The 17,115-nt window shown below is 41.1% G+C and overlaps 1 protein-coding gene across 2 annotated transcripts in view; it reads right to left on the bottom strand.

The window, feature by feature from the left end:
* Nucleotides 1-7,861: 7,861 nt before the first annotated feature.
* LOC138198695 (uncharacterized protein C1orf21 homolog) overlaps nucleotides 7,862-17,115 on the bottom strand; it is a 28,966-nt gene continuing 19,712 nt past the window's right edge. For both annotated transcript variants that reach the window (XM_069150273.1, XM_069150272.1), the window contains 4 exons: nucleotides 13,883-13,968; nucleotides 12,398-12,465; nucleotides 11,256-11,316; nucleotides 7,862-9,484 (listed from right to left, as the gene is read on the bottom strand). In XM_069150273.1, coding sequence (XP_069006374.1) covers nucleotides 9,431-9,484; nucleotides 11,256-11,316; nucleotides 12,398-12,465; nucleotides 13,883-13,968 — 269 coding nt within the window. In that variant the 3' untranslated portion in view covers nucleotides 7,862-9,430. The remainder of the gene's footprint in view (nucleotides 9,485-11,255; nucleotides 11,317-12,397; nucleotides 12,466-13,882; nucleotides 13,969-17,115) is intronic.

The following is a 17,115-nucleotide window of genomic DNA, read 5'->3' as shown; positions in this document are numbered from 1 at the left end:
TTTCCACGCCTTGGATCTTGGCAGCCTCTTGGATGCTGCAGAGCTGGAGACCATGAAGTCATCAACCATGGCATCAGACTGCTGCATGTTTAACCCCCCCTCCTCCCGCCCCCTCTGGTAGTGTTAAGACACGTGCATTGATGTATCTAATAATCACAGCAACATATACATGTGTGTGCAGCCTATAAACATAGGCTATAATAAATTGTATTTAAAGTATTTCATATTAATTGGGTGTGTTATATGAAGTTATTGAGTTAAAGTTGTTGACAGCTATATTAATTAACACTTGAATGATATGATATCTGCTTACAACTACATTATAGTGTGTTAAAAAAAAAATACAATTTTAGGCTAAGAGTTCATGCTGGAGCTTTTTCACAGCAGACATTTTGACTTGTCATTGTAGAGAAAACACAGGTGTAATAATGATGGCTGCATCCCACTTAGGATAAATCCTGTTTTTGTGCATGTTGTTTCAGTTGCATGGCTTACTGGGACACTTAACAGAACTCAGCCATCATTAATACACGTGCATTACTGACAATGACAAATCAAAATATCTGCAGTAAAAATGGTCTATAGGGAAGTTTAAGATAAAATGATGAACAGTACAAGTGACTTATCAATTCTTTTTAATATAAAGGACAAAGCCAGCAAAAAGAAAACATTCATCATTGTCCAAAGAAAACCAGGTATCCCCAAATTTATCAATTTTGCATTTTTCAGCAAAACTGAAATATGAAATGTCTCTTCATGGGTTGAAAAAAAAATTAACTGATTTGAGTTGAATTAACCACATTATCACTGCTGAAAAAAAACTATTTTTTTCTATAGTTCATTAAAAGTTGAGGTTTTGCAGACAGGTGGTTTTCATGTGACATTGACTACATGATATTCCTTAATTAGAGCAGTGTTTATTGTCTTTCTATGTTTGCCTGTCATGGACTGAAAAATGCTAGGGTTTTTTTTTTTTTTATACACAGCTGACTTACTTTATGGAGCGATGCCCGCAAGCTAATTCAGGCAGTCAGCTCGAGCTGCTCTACTCGTGTGACATGGCTCAGTCTCCACAATCATCACCCTCCAAATTTGGTGGTTTTAAGCTTTGCCTGTGAATTACACTGCTGCCCTGCATCAGTACTGCTGCCTCGGCCCCACCTCCACCCCGGCTTCCACCTGCCAGCTCCAGCTGGAAGTTAAAGATATGTGCTCATCACGCCCCGGTACCTCTGTAATCATATCCACAGAGAGTGATGAGGTCGGCGCGTGGACACCAAACTCCAACTACGTTCTGAATAAACATTTGAAACGTGAGTTGTCTGAGGAAAAAACATAGACCATAAGGGTAAATACTGTAAGCTGCAACTATGTCAACACCGGCAGAGTGATTCAAAAGAAAAATGTTAAAGAACACAAGTAAATTAATGGAGACAAAGATTCTATTTCCTGGATGCAGATGAAAAATAAAAGAAAAATGACAGGAATTTATTTAAAATTTAAAAGTGTAAAATAAATTGTGTCTTTCTTGAGGGCTACAAACTGTCAGAGGCATAAAACAATGAACAGTCATGGCACAAAAACAAACATAACACCAATTAATGGCAGAGAAAAATGTACCAAACCTTGACCAAGACCAAAAAAAATCGAAACGAAACACTTCAAAACTTATCACAGAAAATCTGACATTCACTCGCTATAACGGAGTCTACAGAAAACTCTCACACAGACACATCCTCCCATTCCAAAAGTTGGCATCCATGCTTTATATGCTATTATAATATTACTCTGTATGCTCTTATATGATTATAGTAACCCTCCAGTAACCTCTGTTAATTACAGTGCACCAACAGACACAGACAGACGGGCAAAGCCAGCTTACTTCTGTCCCTGTTTTGACTCTAGTGTTTATTTAAGCCAGGATCTCTGCCACCTGGTAAAGTTTTCCCTGCGCTGAGGTAAAGAGAGTATTCTGCCATGTCCCCCGTTTGATGTTCTTTGTCAGATGAGAGGTAGTGAGGAGGAGAGAGCAATGATTTCAGTGTGTCTGAGTAATCTCTTAGCTCCCTCTGGTGCTTTCCAAAGACATTTAAGATGTTAAAACGTACATGCAGGAGGATGCCACAAAATCACAGCCTCTCAATAGTAACACACACACTTGCCCAAACCTATACCTTCCGAAAGCATCACTTAAATCTTCGCTCATGCTGACCTTTTTAAACCTGTGGCTACAGCTGTCTTAAAACAAAGGTCAGAGATCAGGAGTTCACAGCTGACTGGTGGAGGCTGCCCATGTTGTGACTTGCCTCGCAGGCACGTTAACAGCAACAACTACTAGGCTCAAACTCTGGTCAAACTGGACTGTCACTGTTTAATTTAGGCTAAAATAAGAGGGAAATGCATATAAATAAATGATTGAAGAAAACGTACCACTTGTGTTAGTCACTGTATTCTGCACTTTCTGTTTGGCTCTCTGGAACCAACCTCACCCTATTGGACCGGAGTCAGGCTTCAGCACCGGCTTTTTCATTATTCAACTGGCTGGAACTCCCTCTTCTGTCGGAACAAAACATCTGCTTTGTAATTGTGGTTGTGTATTTGACGTGCAGCCATTTGTCTTTCTGTAACTAATCTATGGATGAGAGAGCAGAACCGTCTCGTTTCTTTTAGGTATGTTTGGGATAAATGTACGTTTCAAGGGCTGCCAAAGCTTTGGTTTGTTAAACTGTGGTTGCAGAGAAAGCGTAGCTTAAATAACTAGGCTTTCTCTGCTCTCGCTCTAAATAGCAGGGTAAATCCTTCAGAGCTACGGTCAGTAAATAGAAAAAATATTTCAGAGAGAAAACTCAAGGATAAATATGTACTGCTATTTCTCTAAAACGAGAGGCTTAAAAATGCAACTAAAAGAAGGATTGTAGCACTTACCAAATTCATTTTTGGCACGTAAGTGGAAACTAGATCATGTTTTTGTCTACTTCACTACAATACAAAATGGAAACTCACTGCTATAACATATTGTCGGTAGTTTTACACAGCAGTCGGGTGAAGTGCTCAAGGTACTGCTCAGCAGAGGAGATGCTTGCACTCTGGTTGTAATTCCAATGAGGTGATTTATGTCTGTGTGTGCGCTGGTAGGAGGAGGGTCGGTGATTTAGGACTTCATGCCTCCTCACCTGGCTGTCAGGGTGATGTACAGCTCTAATAGATAGTGCCTGATCGTGCAGAGGTGTGCACCCACGTGTCAGCATTGTGAGGGGGGGGACAACCTGGAACCAGCAGATGGTGCCCTTGTTTTATCTTTGAAGATTTCTCTCTCATGCATGCTTAAACACATATTGATCCACAGCTGTCTCATCTTGAGGGAACTCAGGTCCAGACAGTGGGAGACAAAAACAACTCATTCTGGCCAGACAACTTGAGATGATTGAAAATGTTCCCACACATGTCACTTAAAAACGACTCCAGTTCCTGACACACACACTCCTCAGTACCATTAGACTCACGTTAGAAGTCTTGCTCCAGGCACTGACTGCTTCCTCAGCTAATGTGAATTTGGCAGACTGCAGCAAAATACAATACAAGTGCAGAACCATAAGCCAATCAGGCTCTCTGGCTATCCATTTCAATCTCTCCTCCCCTGCTGGTCACTCGATGCGGTGAAGTACAAAAACGCACCTTTTCATTCCAGCTGAGGCATCAAACTGTGATGTTGACATTAAGTAGATGCAACCAGACAGTTACATAATTGTTCATGGGCGTGTATACACAGAACAATTAGCTGGCTGGGATTTAAGTAGGTCACTTCTTGTGGGTGTGCAGCATAAATGCAAACGCATCTAATTCCACCTGCCTAAAGCCTTGGCCTCCCCCTCATGTGAGGTGCTTCTTCACCAAGGTAATCCAGAGTATTGATCTGCATGGAGAGGTTTTACATACGAATGGATGGGGAGGAGAGCAGAGAGCGGTTCTGACTTCAAAAGGATGGAAATGTTGTTTGTGCACACTGTAGATGAACGTAAAATGTATATTTCTCCACACTGAGAGAGAACGAGGTGATAAAGAGGTTGACAATGCCACATTTTCTAAATGAGTGTGTTTGGAACTAGTTGAGGTGGATTACTCCAAAGTGGCAGCCGGGAACTGCTGGAGAGAGTTGAGACACTGAGCAAAGGCCTGCTGGGCATGCAGGCAGGAAGCCATCCCTTTGCCTCTCGCTGTTGACTCATACTGTCTACGTGGGCAACGTCTGCATGTACACGCACGCGCACGCGCACACACACACACACACACACACACACACACACACACACACACATGCACTGTGCTCCCATATTTGTAAAACCAAATTTTTTGTCTGAGTATCCAAGATGTCTTCTGTCTCAAAGGGTATCTCTTCAACAGAAATGCCATTAAAAAAAAGAAGCCACATTTACATATTTGTACAAAACTAACTTTTTGATGGAGATTTATCTTATCTTAAAAAATGATGACCCAGAAATATGTCATCAAAAAACAGCATGTAATATTTAAGAACAACAAAATAGGTCAGTAAAGACCAAACCACAGTCACCTCACAGAGAAGAGATAACTGTTCTTAAGTAAAGCTAAATGACTTTTTACAACCTGCTTTCTCCGGGCTAATTGGAAATTTAGATACATAGATCTGCTAAAAGCTACCTGCCCAGAGACCTTTTAGGCTGTCCAGATACAAATCACAGTATCTTATTTTGTATGTCAATTACTTTATCTTTCTTTTAGAAAAATAACTGTCATGGCACCATAAGCCAAGAAAAGTGGTTTTACAACTTTTTACAAAAAGCTCTTACACTAAGCAATCAATCTTCTGTGGCTCCCTGCTGAAGTATCCAACCTGTAACAAACAAAAGGATCATCCCACCAACAAAATCAACACATGGAGACCTGATATCACTCTCAAACTTATTAGCTGGACTTTCAAAACACAGATTAACACTAGACAACAACTACATTTACGTTGTTAGTGTTTTACAAGCTGCTAAAAGGTATGTTACTATTACTAATGTTTGAAAATACTGCAGAAATATTCTCATTTATGACAAACAAACTACAAATTTTCATTTATGAATGCGAATTCAACTCAAACAAGAATTTAGTCTTAAATCACACTCGCAGCAAAGAACATGTCGTACCTTATTAGGGAATTTCACACTCTTTATTTCGCTCACACACACAAAGCAGGGAGGAGTGGGCTCTTTATTGGTACTTACGTCAGGGTGGAAAGAACATTTTCTTGCCCATATTCCTGTCTGAGGTTAACGGGCAACATCCGTCTCTTCCTCACTCTCTCCCTCCCACATTCTCACTTTGCCCAACTCCCTCCCCTTAATTTCTCGCTCTCACCTCGCCCACCTCCCTCTCTCTACCTCGATCTGTCTGTCTCCAACACGTTTTATTTCTCTGTGTGGGAGAGCCTTGCTGCAAGCACTGGCCCACAGGGACCCCTTCACGCTGCCGATGTGCTCGGTGGCTGCTGATTGTAACCTTCTGTGCCCCTACAAGTGAATCATGCAAGGTAAAGATGTTTGTATGTGTGTGTGTGTGTGTGTGTGTGTGTGTGTTACAGAAAGACAGTAACAGCTATTTCAATAACCAGGCTACTGAATGTTCCTATCAAAATGGGGAGATCAGTGTTACTAACTCAAAGCAGAGCAGTGTCCAGTCCGACAGGGGGCACATTAGGCCGAGGATGGGAGCAGATATAGATTCAGCACTCTGGGGTTTTATACATGAAGTTACCACATCATGTTTATGAAAAAAATAAACACCCAGTTATCATCAGTATTATCCATATCAATCGATTAGTCTTTGTCTTTATTTATTATTATAGATTGCAACTATTACTAGCATTATTTGTAACTATATGGAACTTGGTTAATTAGGTATCAAACTCCTTCATTATTTAATTATTTATTTATTATTATTTTTTTTATATATATTTCTGCTGATGTCTTATCATGGAGTTCCCAACATCCAGTAGATAATTTGATGATTTTAACAGGGAGATGCCCAATGGGAACATTTATCAAAACAATGGGATTTATCGATAGACAGCACAGTGAGCCAAATGATATTTCAGAACCGTGGTCGAGGCCGTAGATTCCTAACTAGCACAGAAAGTTTAGTCAGATAAGGAATCAATGATTCAGGCAGACCAGACCCATATGTTCAACTAAACTACGGCTCTGCTCCTACACGCTCTCTGCTGTGAGGGGATATGTCATGTTAACAAGGGGGACTAAAACTCCTGTCTACATTACCATGAAGGTCAATAAATCATTACTTGTATTAAATTGCACACATTTTTTTTTTTGGTACATTTTCAATTCTCTGTTTTGACTGTTTAGCTACAGACGTAGGCTATTACTATTTAATGAAGTTGATAGGGTAAATATAGGCGATATGTTACCGAGCACTCCCCTACACATCCGACAGTTTTGAGGAACAAAACATCTCTGGCCCCAGTAGACTCCCATTCAACTTCTCTCATAAAATACAGTCGATCAATTTCTTCCCACAGGTCAATATGATGTCATTCGCTTAATTCCCTCATGGCCTCAAAAAGCGGTACAGTTGGGGGGCTTGTGGTTTAATTGGCAGGTCTGGCGTGCTAGACTTTCACTATAGTAGGGCGCACAAAGTGTTCTTTAGTTCTCAGTCAGATCCACCTCTTGCTTCTCCCCAGTTCACCCAAATATTGTCATCGCTGGCTTCAAAAAAACAACAACAAGGTGGCTTTGGCTGAAATGTCAGACTCGGGGCTTCAAAACGTCCGTTCACAAACCAATGGGTGACGTCCCGCCAGGCTGCTGCTGCTTGGTTTCTGGAGAGGGCCTTGTGTTTTTCGCCAGTTTCACAGCCACTACAAATTATTTTCGGATCGTGAGGCAAAGGGTATTTAGCTGGTTGCAATTTGCAACTTTAGCATTAGATGCCACTAAATCCTTCAAACTAATCCTTGAGGCTTAATTTTGGCTGACCAGCGACTTCCGTGCCGACAATTGTGGGATAGTTGAACATGAAACATTGTAGTGTAAACGTTGCGTAAAAGTTTTAGTAATTATAGAAGACAAAGTCATCAAACTGAATCGGAAGGGTCAGTTAAACGACAATATCTAATAATATACGTTTGAAAACATTCGCTAAAATTAGCCACTATACCAGACCAAGTAACGAAGTAGCAGCAAAACCTCTGACTGTATATATCTGTACAAGTGTGTTTTATTGCTTATGTAACTAATTGTTAATTTCTATTTTGTCATATAATTTCACATTAAATTTGGTTCTACTGCATTTCTTCACCTCTGCGTTTGAAAAGACGCTGAACTGTCCTTGCCATGATTGTTACTGTACCGTGCTATTGTAATTGATTTTAGTTATGCCATCTGGAAGGCACACGTATATAGAAAAGTTTAAGACAAACATGTTTCTTGAATTTTCACCAGCCATATTTGATTACAGATTTATTCCCTCGGGAGAGTTTTTGTGCTTAACTTGATTTATTTGAACCAAAGAAGAAAAGATCTAGGAAATTCTAAAACACCTGCCTGCACACATATTGCGTATTTAACTACATGCAAAATGCATTTTTTTGTTGACAGGAACACGGAGCCCACTAGACTGCAGTACTAATACTGTGCCAGCAGGTGGCATAACACAGTCTTGCAGTTCTGAATGAATCTGCTCTGACTGCATGGCTGTAGGCAGCATGACCACAGGGAAACAGACTGACTTCATGCTCCTCGGTACACTGCCAGCATGAAGGCACTCTATTACTCAGCTCACAACACGCACACGCACGCACACATTAAAATGCCATGCACGATCAGAGCTTCTGCGTTTTTATTTTTAATAGAAAATAAGTATTCAAAATAATACGACAGGAAGTATCCAGTAAAGATGACAGCAAAAAAAAAAAAAAAAACGTGATCAGGTCTGTGTCTCCACGGTAACCGGGCATCCTCCCCTTGAGCTCAGCCCAGTTTGCTGCTTCAGTGCCAGAATGTGTATGAATGTGTGTGAACACTGAACCAAAGCAGGAATATGGAGCTTTAAGGAATACCTCTGATTGATGTGCATGACAGTCTGCTGGTGACATGAAGGGTATCAAATAATGTGTGTATGTTTGTGTGATTTATATGTTCACGCAAAGGTGTGTTGGAATGAGGGTGCGTTACCTTATGTACAATATAAGACTCCGGGTGTGTGCTTGTAAGCTGGGAACCACAAATGTTATGGTACATGAGGGAGGATGGATTGGGTTGAGACACAGATGCACCGAGTTATACAGCTTCAGTCTGCCTGTTGTGGTGATGAGGATGATAATGATTTTGATGATGATGACGATGATACACTACAATGGAGGCCAAGAATCAAACAAACCAAAGAATAAACATCAGAAAAAGGAAAATAAAACTGAATGAGTGGCTTGCGGAACAGAAACAAAAATAAAGGTCCTTGACTTCGGAAGGCAGGAGGAGTTTAGAGTTTCTTAATCGACCAGCTCGCTCCCTACTCTCTCTTATTAAAATATTTTCTTCACCTTCCCTCACCCTCCCTCACCCATTCTCTCAGTCCGTCGTGGCCCTGGTCAGCCTGACTGTCGATAGGTAGGCCCAGAAAATTTAGTGTGGATCCAGGTGGCGTTACGTAACTCCTCTGCCTTTAGCATCTTTTCCTCCCTGGGCTTCCTCTCTTCTCTATTTGTGTGTCTCTCAGTCCTCCACACACCCAGCAAGATGTTTGTCCATATTTGGGAGTTCCTTTGTCCAATTGCAGGGTTTAAATATTCAGGATCGGACCTCGGAAGGAGAGACGGACAGATAGGAAAGGACAGATGGAGGGTTCAGAAGCTGTCGTTGTCCCACTTGAGGAAATAACCGTTTGACCCGACCGTGGCGAGTCCTTCGCTCTGCTCACGACGATGTGTCCATCCGTCAACACGCCCTCCTCCATCTCTCCCTCCTTTCATCTGTCTGTCCCTTCATCGCTCTGCCACCTTCATCTGTCCGCTCAGGGCGCTACGAGAGGAGGGCTGTAGTCTGTGAAGAAAGTTTTCTTTTCCATATTCTCTGTCTCTCATGCATCCCCCACTCTTTCATTTGCGCTTAAAGTACTATCTTTGTCATATGTTTAAAAACTCACACATATTCATACCAACACAGTGTCCCGTCACATCAACGTCCCATTGGTAAAACACTGATTGCTCTTTCTTTCTCTTTCGGTCTCTCTCTGTCTCTCATAAGCACACACACACACACACGTACACGTACACGCACGCGACACACACACACACACACACACACACACACACACACACACACACACACACACACACACACACACAGAGAGAGAGTGAGGCTCTCTGTGGAGGTTACTTTTTGGGGCCTCTGTGCTATGTCCCATCTTCTTCCTCCTCCTCCTCCTCCTCTGAACAGTAGTCTCTCCCCTGAAGAAAGAAAAGGATGAGTGAGAAGAGATGTGCATAATTTAGGGGTTTTTTTCCCAGAGTCTAATTTGTTCCAGTTAAGTGTACCCAGTAATAACCTACTTAAAAAGACTCTGAACTGTCTGAATGCACCAAAAAAAACCACGCACCTGTTACTCCAGTCATGTTTAAACAAACCCTCGTCTATTTGCAGGTACCGGAGTAGAACGTGCTAGATGAGGCAGTAAAGTACTGACAGGTGGGCAGTAATGTTGTTTTGTTTCTTCCATCAAGATGCGGCGCTAAATCGACTGCCTTCCTCTCCTCCCCACAGCTTCTCTAACAGCATGTCAAACCATGCACTCTCTCTTTTTCAATTAAGGATTAAAAACACATGTTGCCTTAGAATGACCCTGAAAATCAGTGGTACATTTACACAAGTGCTTTTATTTCTATTTCATGTTATTTTAAAGTGTTACTACTTTTGAAATAAAAATATTGCATTTATTTTTACTTGACAGATACATTTGTTTGTATTTTTTTCTTTTTCATATTCAGGTTTCACTATGCACTCATGATGCACCATGTTTGATTAAACTACCAGGTTGTTTTTAAGGTAATTAAATTTGCATTAACACTTTTTTTTTTTTGGACAACATTAACATATTCTAACCTTACAACATTAATGTGTTGAACATGGTCGCAAACAGCTGCCTACTATACTGCATGGAGCCACATTATCCTTCATTTGGAGTTGTATTTATGGCCACCTCAGAAATTTACTCCAATATTCACTCTCTTTCTAGATTTGTTTTGCTCTCCACGTACTTCTGAATAAGAAAGCTGACTTTTAAGTAGCTAAATGCTCCGTCAGCTTGTTGCTAACGTTGTCTGTCTTCTGTTGGTGTATAGCCCTGGTTTTATCAGAGCCTTTTTTTTCTGATATAAGAAGTGAGATGGAACTAAACCAGTAACTTTGCCAGCCGGACAACCAAAACATTGTACTGAAAGGCATTAAAGCGCTCTGTAGGGCTAAGAGGAACTGCTGAGTCAGAGAGTAATCCTCTGTGGATTGCTATATTGAATCCATTTCTTAATACACTGAATTATTTGATCCATTGCTTATATAACAATACTGAATATCGCAACTTTAAAATGTATATTACTGATAAAAAAAATGTTGTGCATTCACCTAAACAAAAAAATAAAATGTAGCAATATTAATGGTGATAAACCAACTTTTCCACATCCCTAAAGCCTAAAAACTTTTTTGCAATATTTCAACATTTAAATATTTATTTTACCATTTCGAGTCAGGCTTTTTTACGTGCACAAAACAGGTGGATCGAAACACACTTTGTGATATATTTACGTTCACTCAGGTAAAGGACCCAAATCCTCTCCCAGCCACCGCTTAAAATACGCCGATGTGTTTCATGGCACAGTTGTAAAATTAAAGGGATCATATGAAAGCTGAATCCAGCGTTGGCTGCTTGTGACTGTGCATGACCTCGCAGTGTAATTCAAGTGGCAGACTAAGTGTACCAAGTACTCCTCACTGCAGTGATCACCTGTTCCTCCCCCTCACGCATTCGAAGTTCAGTGTTGAGCTCGTACACAGAATAACAACGTGGACTAATGGATGTTGTTGCTGTAGAGCCTGTCTCTTTAAAAAATACAAGACCCAGCTGTTTCCTTAAACGCTCCGAGATCCACTCCTTGCACCCCCCGCCCCCAACCATTAAAACCATGCAAACACGCATGCATACACACAGCCCCCGCCGCCCCTCACCTTCTCAATCTTCTCATCCAGCATCCTGAAAAATTCCTGCTGGCTCTCTGACGTGTGAATACTGAGACACAGGGAGGGAGAGAGAGAGGCGAATGGGAAAGCAGGAGAGAGGGGGAGAGGAAGTTGGAGGTTGCAGATGAGGTGGAGAAGGGAGGCAACAAATACATCACGAGAATTTTCCATTACACCCCCCACACAGCACACAGCACACACACACACACACACACACACACACACACACACACACACACACACACACACACACACACACAGTTGTCACCACAGCGTGAGAAATCGTTGGGCTGGGAGGCTGTGGAAGATTTTAAATAATTATTTGATCAAGTATTAACCAAGCCTCTAATCCAAAGGCTAAATACTCTGCAACCAGCAGCAACCATCATGTATACATATATATACAAACACAAACACGGAGTCTGAGGTTGGCCAAGAGGCAGCAATACAAAAGCCAGACACAAAATATCACTTACTGCACACATCATAACATTAACATACTGAAGTCGCATCTTAATGGATGTAACAGCTTATCAAAGCGTCAGTTCAGCCAAATTGCAACACACTTCAAGAACAAGAAATTTCAGTATCTTTTCATTGAAACTACTTATTACATCAATTTTTATGAAAACTGTTCCCTGAGTTTGCAAAACAATCTCACGAGTTTGTATAGCACCTTTTCTGGAGCTTTTCATCGTGTCCCACGGTCTTCCTCAGCAGACGAAGTTTGCTTAGTTGTCTTGATTTGTAAATCTTGAGACTTTTTCAAATTAAATTTTTTCAGTCCATATTGGCTTAAATTTAGTTTTTCACCATGAGAAGAGCAGCTGTTTACATTGAGGTTTGTGGAATACTCAGAGTTACTGCAACATTGTTTCTTCAAAGAAAACTTTCTGTGTTTTGAGGACCACATGGGAGCAGAGAAAGGGGGATATCTCAAAACCTGCTCAGTTTAAACCAAAATGGCAGCATGGTTACTTCGAATTGTGAAGAGGGCATTATTTTTTGGAATTTGGGTGAACTGACCCTTTAACAATATTTGCGATAGAGTGTTCAAGTCATCACAGATCCCCATAAATGAACACATCATATAGTTTATACATTGCTACCAGCTGCTGCTGATCACTTACTTCGACTTGATGTTAGCTGCAGCAACCTCTTTCTGCTGTTTGCCCCTGTACTGTGCATTACTCTTCTCCTGGAAACACATGCACACACCATTAGTTTTCATTACCAGCAAATAATACAGGTAAAAAAAAAAACCCCAGCAACAAACAACTGATATCAGCATCAGCTACGCCACTCAAAGCCAACGTCACATCCAACCTGGATTATCACATTACTCCCACCCCCAGCTGGCACTGCATGACAGGCATGCAACATGGGGCAGGTCTAATAAAACTACTTATCAACTCTGATGAAGGTCAGTCAACTTACACACCCTTCCATGTTTCTGTGCGCAGTTTTCTGCTAGTGAAATGTTTCCATGATTCTGAACATCTAAAAACTCTGCAACATGCACCTTTCACAACTCACTGTGTGTGTGTGTGTGTGTGTGTGTGTGTGTGTGTGTGTGTGTATTCATGTCTGAAAGGAAACACCCACAGTAACGACACGTAGTAAGAAACAAATACTGCTCTGACCACATGCAGTGGCTGCACTGGAGGTTATCTCGCTGCGCAAAAATGTGGTTTGGCTCTCGCAACAGCAGCAGCTACAACAATTTTACAGCTTAAAAATAATGTTATGACCTTTGCTGAGTGTTGGTTGAATTGAAGAGATTTTGTGAAAATGCTTCATGTCTTAAAAAGAGTTGAATAATTATATTTGCAACTAATGAACAAACAAAAATCTGCAGTACCTTACCTGATGTCTTCATTTAAAACCTCCTGTGATGCAGGGGTTATAAGCAGCGAGTTTCACAGGTGGTTGTAGCCACTTACTTTCGCAAACCTTTTTTCTTTTTTAGGTATAGTAATATCATTTGTGGCAGTGTGATTTATGATATAGTTTATGGCTCGCTTGCCAGGATGTCAGGCAGACCTGATTTATGGAAAAAGAAAACAGGCTCTCAAGTTTACTCAGTATCAAACTTTTCAGTTTTTTAATGATGTGATGAGGACGTAAATCTGCCCGAGCTTTAAATTTAGATTGTTAATGTGTCTCAATTTATAAAAAAAAATTCCCATTACTGTACAAGAGGGATCCAATTGTTTGCAAGATTTTGGCAAAGTTTTACAGAAAAATAACTTCATGTAACACTTCTTTACACTGTTCAAGACCTAAAAGTTTTGCAAGGAGGGAGTCCAACCAACCAAGTGATCAGCCCACACATTCCTCACACGCCAGCATGTTGTCTCTACCTGCGTGCGAGGTGCCCCTTTGTGTGTTTGTGCTTGTGTAAGAGACAATGCGCATGTATGTGCGGGCCGGTGAGGTTTGACGGAGCTGCCTTTGGACACAAACACGAGCCTGTTTGCTTGAGCTGATGAACTGTCAGTAAAAGGTCTGAGTCTGTGTGCGGATGATGGGCTGTCACTGGACGTGGACGTACGTACGTGTGTGTGTGTGTGTGTGTGTGTGTGTGTGTGTGTGTGTGTGTGTGTGTGTCTCACCAGGTTCTCCTGGTTGCGTGCATTCACTCTGTTTTCATCCCCTCTCATGTACTTCACCTCCTCCACTCCCTTCATCTTGTATTCATCTGAGAAGAGAGAAATTTGCAGAGAGAGGAGGACATTATTAAAGGAGATAAAAAAAATAAAATAAAATAAAAAAGACTGAAAGGAAACAAACAATAACATATATTCATTCGTCTCCTACAAAGAAACACTGACCAAAATTATTTTTATCCGTCCTGGTCTATATTATTTGAAAGGCCAGAATAATAGAACCACCCAGTACTCTCACTGTATTACATTAACATGACTGGTGACTATTCCATCGATTCCATTTCTAATTTGTCAGAGGTAATCTGATAACCAAGACCTGACGCAGCGCTTTAGAAAGCAGACACGACAGCTGAGGTATAAGTAGGAGGATACGAGTCATCTCCTTTCCATTTCAGCTACGGCAGCTCATCTGAGAAAGCTACAACCGAGAGACAGCGAGAGGGAATACATGTGTAGCGTGTACGTGAAATACGAGAGGAGAGAGAAGAGACAAGAGGGAAGGAAAGAAGAGGAAGAGTGTACAGATAAGAAGGAGCAGAGCTGGAGGGGATTAAACATCAGTTGAACAGCCTCTAGGCTACATGGACAACTTAGACAGTTAAGACAGGCTCAGTGGCAGTGGGAGAGGTAACACTTCCGCACGGCGCAGCCACCACACCCAGCACTAAAATAATAGGACAATAAACCTGGCATTACGCATGTCGTACTGATACAGGGTTACACATATTACTGTCTCAATCCCATATAATTAACCTAAGAATAGCTCAAATACATCCAGATTCATAACCAGAAGATCTGTCAGGTCACAGAAGTGAAATGTGTAACTGGTTGTCCTGCATTATTCAGGACAAACAGATGTTACATTTACCATAAGCAAACTAATTATAACACTTGATTGTCATCAAGATTGTAGGGCATATCTTTGTCCAAAAAGAAATATCATAGTGATTTAACATGCAGATATTACTACAACATTAATCTTAGGATACACTCTGAGCCTGACATCTTCTACTAACATCACAACAACATTGCTTTTCCCCTCCGGGTTAAACTGTATGCTACAACGAGTCATGCTGATTATTTTACAATTATCCAACAAAGTGGCAACCAGTCAAGTTCAGACTCAATTAATAATGAAGACTTTGAAGGAATTTAGCCGATAAAGTTGTAGTCATGACAGTAGACGATCCTTGAAATATAGATGTTGCTGCAAAGAACCTACAAATTCTAAAACGTGGATCTTCACACACATCTTGACAGCACAACACGATTTATACATAAGCACAGTTTCAAGGTGAACACCAAAAATTCAGTCTCTGACCAAATGTGAAATATGGTCACAATCTCGCCCTCTGTTCCCGAGTTATGGCCAGAAAAGTGTTTTTACAGAACACTATCCTGTCACAGCGAAACTGACCTTTGGTCTTTTGGATTTTCAATTTCATCACTTCATTATCTTATTCTATTAAACATTTGTGTGAAACTTTGTCATAATTAGTCTATCAATTCTTGACTTATGGCCATTAATGTGTTTCTGAACAACAATATATAATCAGTTCATTTTGATAAAAAATTAAGAGACTCTTATTTTGACCAAATACACCATCAAATATTCAAAAATATTTAACCTACAATTTTAAAAAACAGAAAACTTAAGGAACTGCTCACTATTGAGAAGGTCTGTACTGATCAGAGGCAATTACAACTGTTAGAAACCACACCCTCATTTACGATGAACTATATATAAAAAAAATAAATACAGTCCGCTATATTGTAAATTGGAAACACATCTGAACAACTATTTCAGCACTAATGGCTCACAAAAGACCTCCAGTGGTGCTCATACCACGATATCATCATAAATCTGACTATGATATTAAATGATGCGATGTCTAAAAACTCCACCTACAGCATGTTGACATAAGACTGAACCCCACCTAACCTTGAGTACAACAATATAAGCACAGAGGCATTTTGGCTGACTACCTGATTGTTGGATATTAAACTGATGAAGCAGCCGAGAAGCTGAGGAATACATACATACAGATGCAGAGCAGTCTGCTTTATCTGTAGCACACTCTGTATTTTTGCCCTCGCTCTATCAGCAGTGACTCTGTCTGTCGGTTTATCCGAGTGTCTGTCTGCGCTCCTTTGTACCCAGCTGAAAGGTTCAACCCTTCCTCCGCTCGGCTGCTCACAATCGGCCCGCACCTGGATCACCTGTGTGTTTGCAGTATGTGTGTGTGTGTGTGTGTGTGTGTGTGTGTGTGTGTGTGTGTGTGTGTGTGTATGTGCGTAACATCACCTGGAGTCTCTACATCTCACACGTGTGTCACTGTAGAGCCAAACATGGCCTGCAATTGTCAGATAACCACCATTTATTTTAAATAATTTGAGGGGGGGGGGGGGAAACAAGGAGGGAAGCTGGCAGAGATTAAGAGAAAGAAATGCCGACTACCTTTCTGCTGTTTGTCTCAGGAATGTAAACGAGTCAGAGCACAGCGGCTCCTGTCTCAACACGCAGACACGTGCACGAACAGTTTTCTAACACAGCACAGGCTCAACCAGCTTAGATGTGCTCTGTAAACACACAGTTCCACGGCAGGAAACAGAATTAGGAGCCATTTCCTCTGCTGTCCTGCATTGTAAAGGGGTAATCCACATAAATTTCAAGCTATAAAATCTGTATTTTAAGGTGGATAAAGATGAATAGAAGGGGTAAAATTAGCTGCTGCTGCCTGCCGGGTACTTAAATAGATCTAAATGCACAATTTCAAGCAGGAATTGAGGGAAATGTCATTATGTAATTTGGGTGAGCTGCAGCCTGACAGGTTAAATTGTGTGAATGTTCTGCTCCTGTCACCGGATCGTCACCGAGCTTAATGTGATGGTTATAGATCAAAGTGACCCAGCTTACACCAATCAAGACTCATCACATCACAGACTTTCCTTCAGTTTAGATAGGAGCAAAATCCGGTCATGCTATGTACGTGGTGTGTGTGTGTGTGTGTGTGTGCGTGTGGCAGTCATTGTCACAAGAGATGACAAGGGTGTTTCGTCACGCCGATGCTGGGCTCGCCTTGGGTGAGAGGGAGGGAAACCGTCGGAGAGAGGAGAGATGAAAGGGAAGAACTATTTTGAGAAGCCGTGATTTTTGTGATGTGGACATCTTTCTCATC

This window comes from Embiotoca jacksoni, unplaced genomic scaffold (assembly GCF_022577435.1).
Source record: "Embiotoca jacksoni isolate LCO1_2020_lvr unplaced genomic scaffold, fEmbJac1.0.p SCAF_16, whole genome shotgun sequence".
NCBI classification, from domain to species: Eukaryota; Metazoa; Chordata; class Actinopteri; family Embiotocidae; genus Embiotoca; species Embiotoca jacksoni.
The sequence above is the reverse complement of the archived record's forward strand: the minus strand, read 5'-3'. Positions and strand labels throughout refer to the sequence as shown.